The sequence below is a fragment of the Pseudopodoces humilis genome, chromosome 8, assembly GCF_049639895.1.
Source record: "Pseudopodoces humilis isolate 2021_Gansu_Grassland_sample_001 chromosome 8, ASM4963989v1, whole genome shotgun sequence".
NCBI classification, from domain to species: Eukaryota; Metazoa; Chordata; class Aves; order Passeriformes; family Paridae; genus Pseudopodoces; species Pseudopodoces humilis.
The window spans coordinates 18,125,348-18,143,792 of NC_142207.1; the positions used below are offsets into that span (position 1 = coordinate 18,125,348).

The 18,445-nt window shown below is 34.8% G+C and overlaps 1 protein-coding gene across 7 annotated transcripts in view; it reads left to right on the forward strand.

The window, feature by feature from the left end:
* The window catches only part of LOC102109585 (sodium channel protein type 2 subunit alpha), a 75,473-nt gene extending 57,028 nt beyond the window's left edge, over positions 1-18,445 (forward strand). For 4 of the 7 annotated variants that reach the window (XM_088059213.1, XM_088059215.1, XM_088059212.1 and 1 more), the window contains exons 18-27: positions 1,223-1,343; positions 1,711-1,865; positions 3,903-4,076; positions 6,142-6,264; positions 10,794-11,075; positions 11,618-11,671; positions 12,722-12,859; positions 13,481-13,585; positions 13,742-14,012; positions 15,117-18,445. In XM_088059213.1, coding sequence (XP_087915339.1) covers positions 1,223-1,343; positions 1,711-1,865; positions 3,903-4,076; positions 6,142-6,264; positions 10,794-11,075; positions 11,618-11,671; positions 12,722-12,859; positions 13,481-13,585; positions 13,742-14,012; positions 15,117-16,312 — 2,619 coding nt within the window. In that variant the 3' untranslated portion in view covers positions 16,313-18,445. The remainder of the gene's footprint in view (positions 1-1,222; positions 1,344-1,710; positions 1,866-3,902; positions 4,077-6,141; positions 6,265-10,793; positions 11,076-11,617; positions 11,672-12,721; positions 12,860-13,480; positions 13,586-13,741; positions 14,013-15,116) is intronic. The other 3 variants (XM_088059218.1, XM_088059216.1, XM_088059217.1) reach the window with 1 other exon arrangement.

Genomic DNA, 18,445 nt, shown 5'->3' on the forward strand with positions numbered 1-18,445 from the left:
CAAGTTACTTTCTATATCCACAGACTAATACTGTTTACATTTCGTTTACAAATAAACTGTATAGACTTTGAAGCTACTCAGAAATGTTTTAAAGGAATAATGCCTCTAACTTCAGATTTAAGTGTCAGCAAAAATATCTGTCTTTAATGTTATCATAGAATATCTCTGTCTAATATTAATTCCCTATAGATTCTATTCTAAATCTGCTTACATCATTCCCTTTGTAAGATTAGCTATTTATCAATGCAGCCATTTTACTGATGTTATACTCCGTATAGTGATAACATTAGAAGAGTCATAGAATGCTGTAATCAAACTACTTTTACTTACTATAGTACTCATATTTGTCTGTTGCCAACATCATATGATGGTGTGAAAGAATAATTTTTAAGATTTGGATTATAATATTTGTATGATTTATTGGTGCAGTATTATTTCAGTATTGTTTTAAAAGCATTTGCTTTTACTTTAGTCATTCAAAATTTTTTTGGCCTTTTATAGTAATTGGACATCTATGTGTACTGTACCAAAGTAATAAGTAGTTTCAAAATGCACAGTAAATTCAGAAAATGCATTGGCAAGTGAGTATGCAAAATATCAGCTACTGCTCCTAAAGTAATGTGCTGCTCTTTTGGAAATAAAGATAACTAAATTATCCTATGAAACTCATAACATGTGTTTTCATGTCAATAATAATGAAAAAATTATATTCAAACTTTTTAGATTTAGATTTTTACAGACTTGCTAGAATAATATTTACTTGAGACATGAAAATACATCAGTGCAGCTTGCTGTTGGTTTGGTCATGATGTTGGAAATTTATTTGTACTAGCACATGCTATCTGAAGTGTAACCTAAAATGCAGCCACATGATTGGAATAATTAAACAGTACAAAATGTGGAAAGCACCCATTCTTAGCTTACTGAAATTTCAATTCAAAATTCTTATGTGTGGCACAGAATAATACTCTAATAATTTCAGCAATTCCTTGTATGAAAATATCAAAATATTTTCAATAGGGAAAATGCACATTATGTAGTTTCTAATCTTGTGACCTCACCTGTAGTAGAGCAATATGGCATTTTAGATTGTAGATAAGAAATTATTTTAATATCACAGCACTGAATACATTCAAAATATTTTGATACAAGTTTCCAACATACATTTCTATTCAGAATAATAAAACTGGAAAAAAATAACTATGTGGGGTTTCATTCACAGAAATTGAATGCATCCAGTTCATCAGAAGGCAGCACAGTTGATATTGGACTACCTCCAGAAGGTGAACAGCCAGAAGCAGAACCTGAAGAAGTTCTAGAGCCAGAAGCTTGTTTTACAGAAGGTAGGCAAAGCAAAATAAAGGCAAGATAAATAGACCTAATTGTATTGACTTGGATTGGATTCTCTTTTTATCCAAAAGCAAAAAAAAGTTTAGTGATTATTAGTTGTAATATCTGTTTGTATTAGTAACTCTTTCAGAGTTACTGCCATAGATTTACTGTTCTCACATTCTCTCTCTCTCTCTCTCTTTGGAAGGTATTGAGAAAGATAAAAAGCTTTAAATTCAAATACTAAACAAAAATGCTCAAAGAGGAATTATAAGGATCTAATGCAGTAGCACTGAAATAAGTCAAACGATTACCATAAATTGTGATTCCTAATAAATATTTACTTTATTCTGACATCTCAAAATTTATTATCACATTTAGGGTGCGTACGGAGATTCAAATGCTGTCAAGTCAGTGTAGAAGAAGGAAAGGGGAAAATCTGGTGGAATCTTAGGAAAACCTGCTATAAGATTGTTGAACACAACTGGTTTGAGACCTTCATAGTCTTCATGATTCTTCTCAGCAGCGGTGCTCTGGTAAATTAAGTGTGGAACTATTGTGACTATTAGCAAGCATTTAAAATTAATCAAATAGCTACAGGTAACAAATTAGAATTTGATATCAAATTAATGAATGTTCTAATATAAACATATTTGCAAGTATTTGACATCTATTGTAGGACATGTAAGAATTTGCTTGTGGGCTCTGAAACGAATTGGCATGTTCAAAATATATTGTTAATGGAAATAAGAAATAAGTTTTATCAGACTGGTGTTAGCATGTCTTAATATTGATGATAATAGCTTTTTTTTTTGATACAAATTTAAACAAAAACACAGCTGAGCTATGAATTTAGCAGCCACAACTCAAATTGTCAAACTGAGGAGGAAAGTACCAACACAATTCCATTAGATAATTTACAGATTGGTGTTAAATCAGGTGCACTGAGTAGGTATTCAAGTAATTAGTTTCTCATAGCAGGAACAGAATATAATATTCTTGGTACGCTTGGCTCAATGCACAGTGATTCACTGTCAATGTGTACATTTTCTTTTGACAAGACAGTACTCTCTATTTAGGATTGCTTTCTGGATTAGTGTACATAGTTTGGTTTCAATTATTCCTCAAAAATATTGTATCACAGAGTAATTTTAGATCCCTCATATAATTTTAATATAAATATGTAACTTCCACAAAGGAAATCCTTATGTCAGTAGACCCTTGCTATCTGTAGTGGCCCCTGGCTGGATGTCAGGTTCCCACCAAAGGTGTTCCGTAACTCCACAAGCGGACAAGGGATAGAAAACATAACAAAGGGTTCACGGGGTTGAGATAAGGCCCAGGAGAGATCAGCCACCAAATACTGTGATGGGCAAAACAGACTCAGCCTAAGGCTATTAACTGAATTTATTGTTAACAAAATCAGAGGATAATGAGAAGTAAATTAAATCTTAAAAACACCTTCACCCCACCTCTCCCTCGTTCTCAGCTCTACATCCTCCCTTCCAACAGTAGGTAGACAAGGAATGGGAGTTAGGGTCAGTTCATCACACAGTGCTTCTGCCACTGCTCAGGGAGAGGAGTCCTTCCCCTGCTCCAGCATGGGGCCCCTTCCATGGGAGACAGTTCTCTATGGACTTCTCCTATGTGAGTCCATCCTACAGGCAACAGTTCTCAAAACACCATTGCAGTGTGCATCACTATTCCATGGAGTGCAGGCCTTCAGGCGCAGCCTGATCCAATCCTCCTGGTCCTACAAGTCCTCCTGGGCCACCTGCTCCAACATGGGCTCCTCTCTCCATGGTCTGCAGGTCCCTGCCAGGAGCCTGCTCCAGCATGAGTTTCCCACAGATTCACAGCCTGTTCTCAGGCAAAGCCCTGCTCCAGCATGGGGCTCTGCCAGGGGCTGCAGGTGGATCTCTGCATCCCTGTGGATCTCCATAGCCTGCAGGGACACAGCTGCCTCACCATGGTCTTTACCACAGGCTGCAGGAAAATCTCATTCTGGCACCTGGAGCACCTTGTGCCCCTCCTTCTCCACTGACCTTGGTATCTGCAGAGCTGTTCCTCTCGCATATTCTCACTCCACTCTTCTCTGCCTGCAATTCCACCTGTGCAATATATTTTTGTTTTCCTTTCTTAAATATATTGCATAGAGGTGTTTCTATTATTCCTGATTGGCTTGGCCTTGGCCAGCAGTGGGTCTGTCCTGGAGCCTGGCATTGGATCTGCTGGACATGGAGGAGCTTCCCACATAAGCCACCACTCAACTCCCCCACTACCAAAACCTGGTCACACAAACATTATTCATGGAAACAAATTAAAGTTTGAAACAAATTGAAGTTTGAAGAGTAGTCTTACAGTAAGTTTTGTGTATCACTGTTCAGCTCAGCTGAAAGACGAATGTTTGGTCCCAGCTTGTATTAGGTGAAAGCCCAAGTTATGCTTGAGGGAAAGATATATGCCTTATCATCATGTATACTTTTTCAATTTGAATTTTTTCCTGGCCATTCCTATATGACACTGCAAATTGTGAAGATATTTAATTATATCTTCAAAAATCTTTTTCACAGGCATTTGAAGATATCTACATAGAGCAACGTAAAACTATCAAGACCATGCTGGAATATGCTGACAAAGTTTTCACCTACATCTTCATTCTGGAAATGCTTTTAAAATGGGTTGCTTATGGTTTTCAAACCTATTTCACTAATGCGTGGTGCTGGCTGGACTTCCTGATTGTTGATGTATGTATTCTTTTTCATATCCTGTACGATAGGCTTTAAAAAACAGAATATTATGTTTTCAGGATAGGATTTTTGTTCTATTCAACTCTATTTAAACTGCTGTGGTGGTATGGTTTATAATTCTGTTTAGAATGGAAAAAAATATTTTTGATATACTTATTTCTCTAGAGATGTTTTGTTGAAATTCTCTAGTTTTATGAAGTTGTAATTCTTTCTTGAAATGATGCTTTTTACTATCTTTTTTTGGTGGTATAGAAAATATGCTTTCATCCTCTTCAGTTTTTTTGTACATGGAAGTAATTTCTCAAACTGTTTCTAGTTATTCTAATCAAATACTTTAAGTGTCCTGCCTCTGTGCAATATGAAAGGAAAATACTGCTAGGAATTGTCAATTCCGTTGTACTATTCAGTACCTTTGCACTTTTCACTGTATCATGGGGGTGACCTCAAAGAGACACTTCAGAGAACCGTAGATGAGCCCCCTTAGAATGGGTTCCCACATGATTTTCCAAAGGCTGCACTACCTAGAGGCAGATACACATTGTCTGAAGGAGACCTAGTGAGAAGTGCATTGTAATTTCAAGTCTACATGCTCAACAATGTATGTAAAGTACTGGGTAGCATAAATGGAAAACTACAGATCTTTGATCTTATAGCAGATAGTCATTTCCCTTCCATCCCCAATAGCCTGACTTACCTCTGTTTGTGTTAATAGGCATCTCTCAGTTCCACAAATGTAATTCCCATGGAATCCAAGAGTATGTCTTAAACTACCTACTGCGCATTATAAAAAGCACCAGAATTCTATAGAAATTGCTAAATATCTCCCTAAAACTACAGTGATAGATCCTCATGAGATCTTTACTACAAAAAGCTTGGAAAACACTATACCTTGTAAATCCAGACCAGCATTGCAAATCCTTTGATAAGACATGACTATATGCTCATAGAGTATTTCATGATTGAGTCTGTATCTTTATAAAATATGTATTGGCTCAATCAACTGATGTGTAAATTGCCATGACCAGTAGAATTTGTATTTATCAACAAATATTCAATTCTTATTTGATAATCTGTGGTTTTGTTACTTCTGTGACCCTTATAAATAACTTTATTAGTTTTCCATGACAACCTTACCTTGGTGCAATTTTTAAAATAAAAAAATGAATATGAGAAGCATTCTTTTTATTCTATAATCAGGGGATTGAAATTAAAAAGACCAAAAAGAACAAATTGGAAATGAAGGAATTGAGAGAACAGGCAGGATGGAAGGGTAGGGCATTAAATGGACAGAAATAGGTATTTTTTTTTATTTTGGATTTATTAGGGCCACTCCTTCCCAATGGCTATTAGAAATACATTTCCAAGGATTATTGATGAAAGATAATTGTATTATTTATTTTACAGCTATTCTAGTTTATTTACTCATCTGCCTGCAGACCAGACCAGCGTTATGCAAGCCAGAATTGATGAAGTGGTTAAAGGAGTCACAGGGAATGTAATGAAGTGTGGATATGCCTAACAGTGAAGCTTCTACCATTGTCTAACAGTTGGTTCTCAGTCTTGATTAGTGTGGTTAAATCTGAACAGCACTGGTAGCTATGGCTGTTGAATAAGATTTTCTGGACACTAGAAAGTTACATTTGACCAAAAACGAGGTCTGGATGTGGTTTTTGAGAGCGTTTACATTCTCATCAAGTTCTGAAGATACCATGGGAAGTCCTGACTTAAATTGTCCATTCCAATTCACCCAGCTTTTGGGTGTTTTGTTTTTGCATGTGACTTCATTTTTCTTTAAATCCCACCAAATGTTGACTGGTTTATGTGAATATAGAAGGCACTTTTAAACCATTCTACCAACATGATTTCATCAACAGGTACCTAGAATATATTTTTATTCTACTTTGTCTGACATAAAGATTTTTCTGCATTGTAGAGGGTTTCCTGGAGAAAGAGGTCCAGCCTTGAATCTTCTTGAGAAGTTCAGGGCACACATCATTCCCACCATATTTATCAAAAGGATATAAAGATGAATGAGCAATATTGCCTTTCTGTTTTTGTGTAGGTCTCTTTGGTTAGCTTAACAGCTAATGCCTTGGGCTACTCAGAACTTGGTGCGATTAAATCCCTTAGGACACTAAGAGCTTTGAGACCTCTGAGAGCCTTGTCGCGATTTGAAGGGATGAGGGTAAGACAACGTGAAAGAATCTGAAATAATGCATGCATCCACAGAAACAATGCATGCAGAATAATCAACGACCAATCCATGCAGAAATGCTACACTACCATCCTATATATTTCTCATTTATCACTAACATATAAGCAAAAGGCTTCATCTGCTTATATGAATTCATGTGTTATTGGACATATTGTTACACATAATGAGGCTCCTTGGCCTTTCACCATGTTTCATATTTTCATGGAGGGCCCAAGGATTTATCAACTGCATGGATCTCTGCAATATTACTGAATTTATCCTATACAAACACATCCTGCTATAGTCAGAACAGTTTAAAAAAACTCCAATACTTTCTCTCAGAAGTGTGCACATACAGCCATGTATGCATGCACATCTGTATTTTATACCAGTTTAGACTATCATACATAGTCTATATCTTTTAACATAGTATTCTGTATATATGAATTGGGAATGTCTTTTAGAACTAAAAGTTTTGTAATTAATTTGTATTTTAATAAGTAAATTTGCTCCATTAAAATACCTTCTCTCTTTCATATTAGAACCATTGCGTTCTGTTTAAGAAAACTTTTCTAGCAAGTCAGAGATAGAGCTGGCTTTATGATTCTGGTTGCTTACTGCTTTCCATATTGATTGGGAATTGTTGATTATGATGTATGGAGCACTAAACAGCCTGAAAATTTTGAAGACTAATGTGAAAATATATTAGACTTTTGCTGGTATATTTGAGAAGTTACTGTCCCCAGCTGTTCATTATCACTGTATCAGTTACCACAGCTGAGACTCTGAGCTGCCCAACAGGGCACATTCAGTCTGTCTCAGTGCAAAGTCAAAGTAGTTGGTTTAAATCACTTCTTTAGTGCACTGAAATGGACAAAGACACAATGTACTCTGCTATGACTCAAACACTCTAGAAATGTTTCTCCCAGGAGTAGTAGTGAACAACCAGATATGGTAGATATTTCTAGCTCCAGCCACAGGAAGATGTCTGGCTTACACCTTCAGGGTCCATCTGTCTCTCTTGGACATACTGCCATAGTGGGCATCAGCAGATGCACCTGAACTGGAACCCTACTGCCATAATTAAAAGGGATCCTTGTATGAGCTCCCTCCTGTGATCACTATTCTTTGGCACCCCAGGTGATAAGCTGATCAGCTAATTTGTAAGTCAACTACAAATTGGTGACCTTCTGAAGAAAATGTTATGCTCTCTGTGTGTGGAAAGTAAGAGAAGAGACTTCAACCAAAAAGGAAATGGGCTTTGATGAAATGTTATAAATTCAAACAGGAAATAGCATTTCTTTGCCTTCAAAAAATTTCTAGACTTTTACTAAACCAAATTTTAAAATTTGGGATGTTTATATCAGAGGTAAGGCCTTTCTAAAGCATCAATATTATCTCACTAAAACCACATTAACTGTTGGGTTTTTTTGTTATGACAATGATTAACAAAACGAAAAATCCAAATAAAAATATTTCAAATTTTATGTAAAATTGCTTAAGTGGAAGTTTATCGTTGCAAGGAAAAAACCAATAACCTTGTCATGAAGGTTTATGAATAATTGTCAATCCCATGACTTCCATGTTGGTGTAAACTTTACCTATGGATTTGATCCTGATCTGCCAACTGTATCTCTTTGTACAATATCCAGATGAGGAAAAGATTTATGAATTTAGAAAAAAAAAAACAATAAAAAGTAGTAAATGAAGTTAGTTTACTTAAGACTAGAAATGTGACCTATCATTTCACTAGTTAGGCAATTAACCATTGAAATAGCCCAATGGATGTAAGGAATTTTGATTCTTTTAAAGTAATTAATTCCAAATTTAGTGTCTTTAAAGATACAGTAGCTCAAGTTGATGAAGACATTAGTATAAGAACATTTTAAGGTCTGATACATGGAAATTCAAGATGTCTGTCCATAACATATTCATTCCATTGGTTTTTATCATGTATGAACTGAAAATATGACAATATTATTATTATTATTATTATTATTATTATTATTATTATTATTATTATTATATGAAAATATGACAATGCAGTACAATGCATATATTTGCATAGACTTATAATTTAAATTTATACTTATAATACAAATTTACTTCTGTTGAGCATCATACTTCCCATATACAAGCAGGAAATTCCGTTCAATACATATAAAATTTTTAACTCACTGTACCATTCTCTAGGATCTGGACTTATGCCTGCCCAAACTAGTACCTAATAGAAAAAAATTGCCCCTATGAAAAAGTGGGGTTTTTTTCCCTGCATCTTCCCACCACTGTCATTGCTAGGAAAGTTATACTTTAACTGACACTTTTATTAAAATAGCCTGTGGGAATATAATTAATCTGTCCATGCTTTGTCCCAAGCAGTATCACTCTCTGCTGTATGATGCTAGGCACTAATACCTTTTTCTTTCAACTACAAAACAAGGAGTTTGATGTCTTCCTTATGCTTCCCCTGCTTTCATTTGCTGTCAGGCCTAGCCCCCTTTTCTCACACCCTTACTACCAGTGGAAGCTGGAAGGTTTGGGATCAGTGTTTCCAGTGATGCTCAACCATATGTTTTGAGCGTCTTCAAATGATTTGTAACACAAGCTGGTTCTCTATAGCTTCGGGACTCAGACTAATACCAGAGAAAGTAGGTCAGCTGTAGAAATCCAGCAATTAAAGAAAGAACATGACTGGACCTGCAGCTGCAGCAGAAAGAGGAACAGAATTCTTGGGTGTACTGAGACTGAAAGCTTGAGGACAAATATTTTCACTTCATTAACTATCTCTTTATATCTCAAGAATCGTTCCTGATGGATGATATTATTACATTTAAGAAATCTAGTTACATTTGCTGAGTAGAAGAATTGAGATAACTTTAAATTTTATAAAACTAATATATTTGGAAAATACTCCCAAATTGGGAAAAAATGATCTTGCCATTTATTATTCCAAATTTCTGTAAAAATAATTTGATTTAACATATATGGAGAAAAAGGTACAAACAAACAAAAAATCATGGAAGATTTGGACTTCATGCACCATTCTGTGCTTTTACAGAGTCATGGAGTAGCTTACACTGAAAGCAACTTTATTTAATTCCGTTCCTAAATTAAAACAAGAATTTCACTGAAGTCCTATAGGCTCTCAAATGTTGTCCAAAGTAGGTATCACCCAAAAGAGCTGGTATTTTGGTAGGAATGGGGCCCTGAAAGTAAAGCAGGAATTTATCCTTTTCTTCAGCCCAGTTCTTTATAGTACGTAATGGTGGTTCATCACTTATCTAATATTCAAAGGGTTTATTTTCTGTTCTGTAAAAGGCAAGGAATGAAAGCCCATCTACCTGGATGACTAATTTTATAATTCATTGCTGCTGTGGATGATATTACATAGTTGCAGATATTACTGTTATGCCAAAATACTTCACAGACCTTCACTACATATTTATAGTTCAAACAGAAAAAACAAGTTTATTATGCTAGAGAATCTGCCCTAGTATTTACATCATATAAACTAAATTATTATAAAAAAGGTATCAAAGTAATAGTTAGTGTTTTGCATTTAAAAAATAAGCAAACTTTACTTTTACGGATCTGATTCAGTTGTTTTGGCAAACTTGGTGGCAGTGGTCTCTACTTAAAAAAGATTATATTCTTAGAGTTATTTGAAGAGAGAATTAAAATAGGAATTAACTAATTTAGCATCATCAATTCCGTCATTAAATTAATAATTCTCATTCATAATGGACCTACTTTCTCCCAAATTTTATTTTCCTTAGTGTTTTATTTTCATTCTGGCATGTTTTAATTGTTGCTCATCAACACATATGAACTCATTTTCACATTCTTATTTCCTGAAGCCTGATTTTTCCCAAAATTCAGTTGGGAATTAAATCAAGTCTCTTTTTCAAGAGACTTCTTTATCTGCCAGTTTCCTGAACACTAACAACTCTGATGTGTTCAGATACTCAGTAGATTTCCTGGTTTGAACATTTGTACTTTTCTGATTCTATATGTAAACATCCAAAGGAATATGCATACATCACTGGGTTTTATTTTCAAAAAGATTCAAAGTTAATTTCAATTAGAAATATGCTCAGTAATAGATTTGAACTTGGATTTGTTTATCCAGTAAACATGTAATATTAAAAATTCGGTTTGTTTGATTCAGTCAGTGATTACATAGAGTATTTGCAGACATACATTAAGTAAATATTCTAGAAAGTACAGATAAATACTTATTTTTCCTTTTTTTTTATTTAGTTTGTTTTACTGGTTCTTATTTTACCCATTCTTTAAAGCTACCATTTCCTACTACTTGTATTTTTTCCTGCTAATTAAGTTTGGCATTTTATATTTTCTCTATACTGCTTTTCTAACTTGTTACTCTCAACAATTGAAGTATAACACAGACATTAGAATTATAATAGCATGTTACATTTGAGAGAGGCTGATGAAGCATTTGTAAGATCCTGGTGCCTGTGTTCTTACAGTGTCTTTCTTTGATTTCATTTATATCCCAGGTTGTGGTGAATGCCCTGTTAGGAGCGATTCCATCTATTATGAATGTGCTTCTTGTTTGCCTTATATTCTGGCTGATATTTAGTATCATGGGAGTAAATCTATTTGCTGGAAAGTTTTACTACTGTGTTAACACTACAACTGATGAGAGATTTGATATCAGCCAAATTAACAACTTTAGTCAATGTGAGGAGCTCATACAAAACAATGAAACTGCCAGATGGAAGAATGTGAAGGTTAACTTTGACAACGTAGGCCTTGGTTACCTTTCTCTGCTCCAAGTGGTAAGTCACCAGTCCTTAATTTCTATTTCTCTTTCTATATCTCTATTGTTTACTTGTAAAAGTAAAAAGTTTTTTACTTTTGTTTTTTTAATTTAGAAATTTAGTCTCTCAATTATTAGTTTGAATTATGAAGTGTGGGATAAATTCATGACTCTACAGAAATAACACAAATGCTAAAGGATATACTGACTATGAAAAAAAAGTGTAATTCAAATCTGATACACCTTAGATGTATTGAATCTGTATCAAGTAAACCCCTAATGCTCATGCACAGAAAAAATAATCTTTACATCAGATGTTATTCATAATAGACAAAAGTTCTTAATGGATGCTGTGTCCTCTATATTCAGATATTAGAACTGGCTTGCAATTCTTTTACATGAATAAAACATACAATAGAAGGCAAGAGTCAGCTAATAGGATTGCACTCTGCTGATTTTTATGATGAGTACTAAAGATACTTAGTCTTCAGCTCCTAAAAATGCTTCTGACAAGCTATTTTCCAGGAAATTGTGACCTAAACACCTGTGTTCTTTTTATAGGCTACATTTAAAGGATGGATGGATATCATGTATGCAGCAGTGGATTCTCGTAATGTAAGTACAGTCCCTTGACTCCATTTGTTTTGATTGTATGAGCTCAAAGATTTGAGAGTGTAATTTGAACATCTTTCAGAAATTACAGTAAAAATGAAAGAACAAAGAGTTACTATGATTTTGTAGTTAAAGAAAATGGAAACCATGGGAAAAATACAAGAAATGAGGAAAGCAGAGGAGCAGTCCTAAAGGATTCCATGTTCTCTATGGTACAAATCAAAATTCCTTAATCCTACAACACACCTATTGCCATGAAATACTTTTCCTCCTATCATTTTGCATTAAGCCAGTCTTTATATTTGGAAACAGACACCGATATAGAGAGGGTTGTTTTTTTTTTGCAATACTGATCTTATTTATACTTAAGACTTTCATTGTGCTCTGCAAGGTGCCTGACTCCTTTCTTTAGGGCACAGTGGTTTTTTTTAATTAGACCTGTGTGTTTTCTTACCCTTTTGCCTGCGCTTCGTTCACTTAGTGCAAGTTTTCCTCTAGGTCTATGTAATCAATTGAATAAACTATACTGGTAAAGCTCCATCTTGTTTTGGTAAGCTGCAATCACAGCAGGCCTGCTGTAGTATAGTGAAAGTGGATAGCTATACCAAGAAAATATGCTTAGACTAAACATGGTTTGGATGCCTCTCTTCCATAATTCTGTGAAGTTTCCTAAGTGCCTGTAGCAGTGAAATCTCCACAAGGCCACAACAACAGCCTCCCACAAGATTTACAGAAAATTCTGCAGATGTAAAACTTGGTGTTTCTGGTTGTCTGTACACTCAGGTGGAACTTCACAAGTTTAAACCAATTGTGTTTTCAGTATTTATTCTACATTTGTACAGGCTAGTTACATTTTCAAAAGTGAAGTATCAGGTTTGATAGCAAAGCCTTTTTTCAAGAATGTAACTTCCTGTAGATTGAAAATCACTGGACTATATGTCAGGATTTGACCATAAGAACCAAAGGTCACAGTGATAGAGCCCTAAATTCTATCCAGCAGATACTTTGTATTCACTGTTAAACTAATGTGCAGTTTCTGTGCCTTTTTTGCAGGTTTTGGATCAGCCGAAGTATGAAGATAACCTGTACATGTATCTTTACTTTGTCATCTTTATCATCTTTGGATCATTTTTTACCTTGAACCTTTTTATTGGTGTCATCATAGACAATTTCAACCAGCAGAAAAAGAAGATAAGTACTTCATTGTTATTCTGAAAAGAACATGAAATATTCTTATTTTTGGTCAACTGATGACAACTTTATTCATAAGATTTTTTTATGATAAATTAATTAAGAGCGCTGCAAAGTAAATACATTAAATTATGAAAGCTTGAGGTTTGGCTTGATGAGGGTTTGATGGACAAGTGACAATCTATGACTCTCCATAGTTAGTGAAATACTCAATATCATCTTTGTAAAGATATAGGTTTGAGACTGATGCCATAAGTGACTCACAAAAGGCTAACCATTGAAATAGCCAAATGTAGCTATAAAAAATCTTTGCTCTACTACCTTCATGTCACAGAGTTCAGCAGTATAGATTTCTGAACTTTGATAAAAAACATTGTATTATCTTTATTTGCACCCTCTTTTGTCTTTGGGTTTTGTCAACACTGCCTGAAAAGGTATCAGTGTTCCAGCTGCTGAACTCAACACATTCTGAAGCTTAATATTTAATATAAAAAACATAAAGGAGGATTTTTTATGTCTGTTCCTACAGATGAAAATGTGAGCAAGAGTGATCATTAGTATTATTTATAAATAATCAATAAAGATACATGATTGTAACCAGTTTTTGTCTCTTGGGTTTACTTTGGAGGTCAAGACATTTTTATGACAGAAGAACAGAAGAAATACTACAATGCAATGAAAAAATTGGGTTCAAAGAAACCACAAAAGCCTATACCTCGACCAGCAGTAAGAATAAAAATATTTTCTGTTATGTTTAAATATATTTAAAAATTGTATTTTTTCTATTATGCCTTAGGCTGAAATAAATTGTAAGCTAAAAAAATGTGATATAAGACTTATTAATCTGAAATACCATTTTTTTTCTTTCTTCTGCTATAACAGAACAAATTCCAAGGCATGGTCTTTGATTTTGTAACAAAACAAGCATTTGATATCAGTATCATGATACTTATCTGCCTTAACATGGTCACAATGATGGTCGAAACAGATGATCAAAGTGAAGATATGGAAAACATTTTATATTGGATTAACCTGGTGTTTATTGTACTTTTCACTGGAGAATTTGTCCTGAAATTGATTTCACTTCGTCATTACTACTTTACTATAGGTTGGAATATTTTTGATTTTGTGGTTGTGATTCTCTCCATAGTAGGTAAGAGCAACTCATTTTTATGAAATGTCTAATTCTGTGAAAATGGAAATATATTTGGTGTGTAAAATTGATTTATATTTTGGTTCCCCTTTATCATTAGAAAGTCTTAGCCATAGGATAACTGAAAAGTATGGTAAGAATTTTTTTAGCAAGAGGTTTCACACACCTACTTTTTTTATTGGCTGAAATTAGATCTTTATTCCAAAATCAGTAGAGTTTCCAACTCATACATGAAAGGCAATTTTGATATAAAGTTACAGTGACAGTTGCTGGTGAAAGATTTCAGACATCCAAAATGCAAGAACAAAATCTGCGTGGAACTGTTATGAGGGTAGGATGCATGCACCAGACAGCAGGGTTAAACCATTTGCTTACTTTGATTTTGTTTGATCCTGGGAGGCTTTGTGCCTGAGGTGGAGTGAGCACTGGAGAATCAGAGCTGAAGCAGATGTGGTAACAAATAATGACTCCACTTATCTTTGCTTTATATAGAGCAGCAAACTTGAAAGAACTCTGGTAAAATTGTGTTATTTTAACTTTTAAGTACTCCTTAATATGCAAATCAGTTTTTCTATTTTTGTATCAAAAAAGTTATTTTTCTGCTTTGAGGCTTAATACATAGTACAATGCTCAATTCTTTCATTCTTCTATGAATTATAAAAAACCTTTTATCAGTTTGTTTATGTTCAGAATTTGTGTCATTAGTAATAAACCTGTGTTCATGTTATTTTATGTATGATTAAGAAGTCACAGTTCTCTTCAAGTATACATACTTTTTTGCATAACCTAACTTGATTACATGGAATTTTAATCCTACTGTGAATATGATTTTTCTTCAGATTAACTAAGATTATTTTGCTACCGTTAAACAAAAGGGTATTCCTCTGATCTCAGTATTTGCTAATATATATACTCTAGTTACCAGTTTGTTCTAAAAAAGTATACTAAACACAAAGGTTTTATAAAAGAAACCAAATGGCTAATTCCTAAAAATCTGTTTAAGTATCCTACTCTTCCTAAAGTTCTACAATCCTTGTAGAATGCATCTTTTACAATGGTTTTTAAATGAAAAAAATTTTACTGATTTAACTTGTTTTTTCCTAGGTATGTTCTTAGCTGAGATGATTGAGAAGTACTTCGTATCTCCCACACTATTCAGAGTCATCCGGCTTGCCAGAATCGGTCGAATCCTGCGCCTCATTAAAGGCGCTAAGGGAATCCGCACTCTGCTTTTTGCTTTGATGATGTCTCTTCCTGCTCTGTTCAACATTGGGCTGCTGCTTTTCCTAGTCATGTTCATCTATGCCATATTTGGCATGTCCAACTTTGCCTATGTCAAGAGGGAAGTTGGGATTGATGACATGTTCAACTTTGAAACGTTTGGCAACAGCATGATCTGCCTGTTTCAGATCACCACGTCCGCGGGCTGGGACGGTTTGCTCGCCCCAATCCTTAACAGTGGGGAGCCAGACTGTGACCCCCATAAAGATCATCCAGGGAGCTCTGTGAAAGGTGACTGTGGCAACCCTTCTGTTGGGATTTTCTTCTTTGTCAGTTATATTATCATTTCCTTCCTGGTAGTGGTGAACATGTACATTGCTGTGATTTTGGAGAACTTCAGTGTTGCTACTGAAGAAAGTGCTGAACCCTTGAGTGAGGATGACTTTGAGATGTTCTATGAAGTCTGGGAGAAGTTTGATCCCGATGCAACACAATTCATAGAATTCAGTAAATTATCTGATTTTGCAGCTTCATTAGATCCACCTCTTCTCATAGCAAAACCAAACAAAGTCCAGCTTATTGCAATGGATCTGCCCATGGTGAGCGGTGACCGAATTCACTGCCTTGACATCTTGTTTGCTTTCACAAAGCGTGTGCTGGGGGAAAGTGGGGAGATGGATGCCCTCAGAATACAGATGGAAGATCGGTTTATGGCAGCCAATCCTTCTAAAGTCTCCTATGAACCAATTACAACCACACTGAAACGAAAGCAGGAGGAGGTGTCTGCTGTCATCATTCAGCGTGCTTACAGACGTCACCTATTAAGGCAAAAAGTCAAAAAAGTATCATGTATATTTAGTCAGGATAAAGGTAAAGAGGAAGATGATCTGCCCACGAAAGAAGATATGATTATGGATAAACTAAATGAGAACTCCACTCCAGAAAAAACAGATATGACACCATCCACAACCTCCCCACCTTCTTACGACAGTGTAACAAAGCCAGACAAGGATAAATATGAAAAAGACAAATCAGAAAAAGAAGATAAAGGTAAAGACAGCAGGGAAAGTAAAAAGTAACATAGAACGCTGTTTGTAATAAACTGTTTACAGCCTGAAAAAGTATGTATTTGTGTCAACAGGACTCCTGTAGGAGGTACATGCCAAACTGTCAGTTTTTACATATATAGATATATATATAATTATATATATATAAGGTCAGTGCCTATAGCAAGACAGTGACCCCTCGTCATCAAACTGCAACTCTGTGAAACAGGGTAACATCTTGACAGGAGGTTGTTGTTTTTAGTACCAGCTGACACTGCTGAAGAGATGATAAAATGGCCAACCAGACTGTAGGGACCAGTTAAAAAAAAAAGGTGCAAACCTATGAATCTCTGTGTTTAACATGAAACACACAGTACAAAAATTGTATCCACTGTTAGCATTTCAACAGTCACATTTGCCATATTTTTACAAAAATCAGTGTTGGTGAACTTATCATTTTTTAATTCACAGGTTGTTTACTATTATATGTGACTATTTTTGTAAATGGGTTTTATGTTGGGGAAGGGGGTATGAGGACCAGGTGTTCTACTCTCGGATTCTCTATAATGTACAGACAGAAGTGATTTGCATGAAGGCATGCTGCACTTGTAGTTCATGCATGGGAAAACATGACGTCGCACAAAGCAGCAGTCTGACTACTTCCATGTTTCAGGGTGGCTCTGTATGTTGAGGTGCTTAATAACAGTATCCATCTAGTATCTCATCCAGACAAATCTTAATGTGCCTGTAAAGTCCCATAGAGTCTACAATAATAGAACAGATGTTTTATTTTTTCATAAGTCATTTAACAATAGTTAAACAATCTCTGCATAAAAATTCTACCAAGGGACATAGAATCCACTTCTAAGTATTCTTCTGCGGAAAACAGTTTACCTGACCTTGGGAAATTGAGTTTACCAAAAACCTGCAAAACATAAGGATTATGAAGTTGTTCTGCTTCACCCTGCAGTATCATTTAGCCATCTTCTGCTCTCAGCAAGGTTGACATTGTATGTGTTGATTAAAAAAGTACCCTCTATGTAAATAGTTATTTTATCCCGTGGTGCATGTTTGAGCAAACAAATAATGACGTGCACAATATTTATTGCATCAAATATGTACCACAGTAAGTGTAATTTGCAAGTTCTCAACAGCTAATATGAAGTATTCTGTACCATTATAGATAGTTTGGAAGCTATCACTGATGCATGTTTATCTTGCCTTTGCTGCTGTAATTTTACTCCTTCCACTGTTAAGAGTCTAATATGGGAAGCCATAGCTCAGTGGTTAAGTGAAATAAATTGCTCAATTGGTCATAATTCTTTCACGACATCAAGCAATAGTTTGCAGTTATTTAAGAGCTTCTTGCTTTGCATTCTGAAATTTTAAGTGACTACTGTACAGTGCATACTCAGACTGTACAGGACATGTTGCAAACTGCTTAATCTGTTGAAAACTACATGGATAGAATTTTCTAAGAAAATATAAATACTGTAAAAAATACCATTTTATTTTATTTTTCAGCATTTTGTACATAAAATAAGAAATGAGACTTATCTTCAGGTTGATGTTACTGTCACTTTTATTACTTTCTATCCATAGCACTTTTTAATTCAAGAACTTCACAAAATAAGAAACAAAGGAAAGAATGGGGTAGCTTTAGGTTTCTGCTTTTTTATTAGTACTGTATTTTTGCACATATTTTAATGTTAAATAAGTTTCAAACTGAGTCCAAAATGCACTTGCTTCCAAATAGATATAACTTGTAATTGAAATGTGGTGGGGAGGATTTGTTTAAAATTCTAGCACTGCCTGCATCAGAAGTTTCAAGGTAGTCTTTTTATTCATGAAATCTTTACCAGTGTTGTTTACATGGCCTATTCTTATTCTTGTTGATTCATGCTGCACTAGAACTGTTCTAAATATGATATGGGATCCACAATGTTTTTTTTTTCCACAGGAATTAAATAGAAAACTTGTATAATTGATCACATCAGGACATTTTGTGTTTCTTACACAAGCAAAAATTCGATGTTGACTCCTCCTTTTACAAAAATATTGACTTGTGTGTCGGTGAACTGCATGCAGGAAAATGCTATTACCATAAAGAACAGTAAACCACATTACAGTTGAGCCAAAAGAATAAAGATTTCATTTTTTATTGTA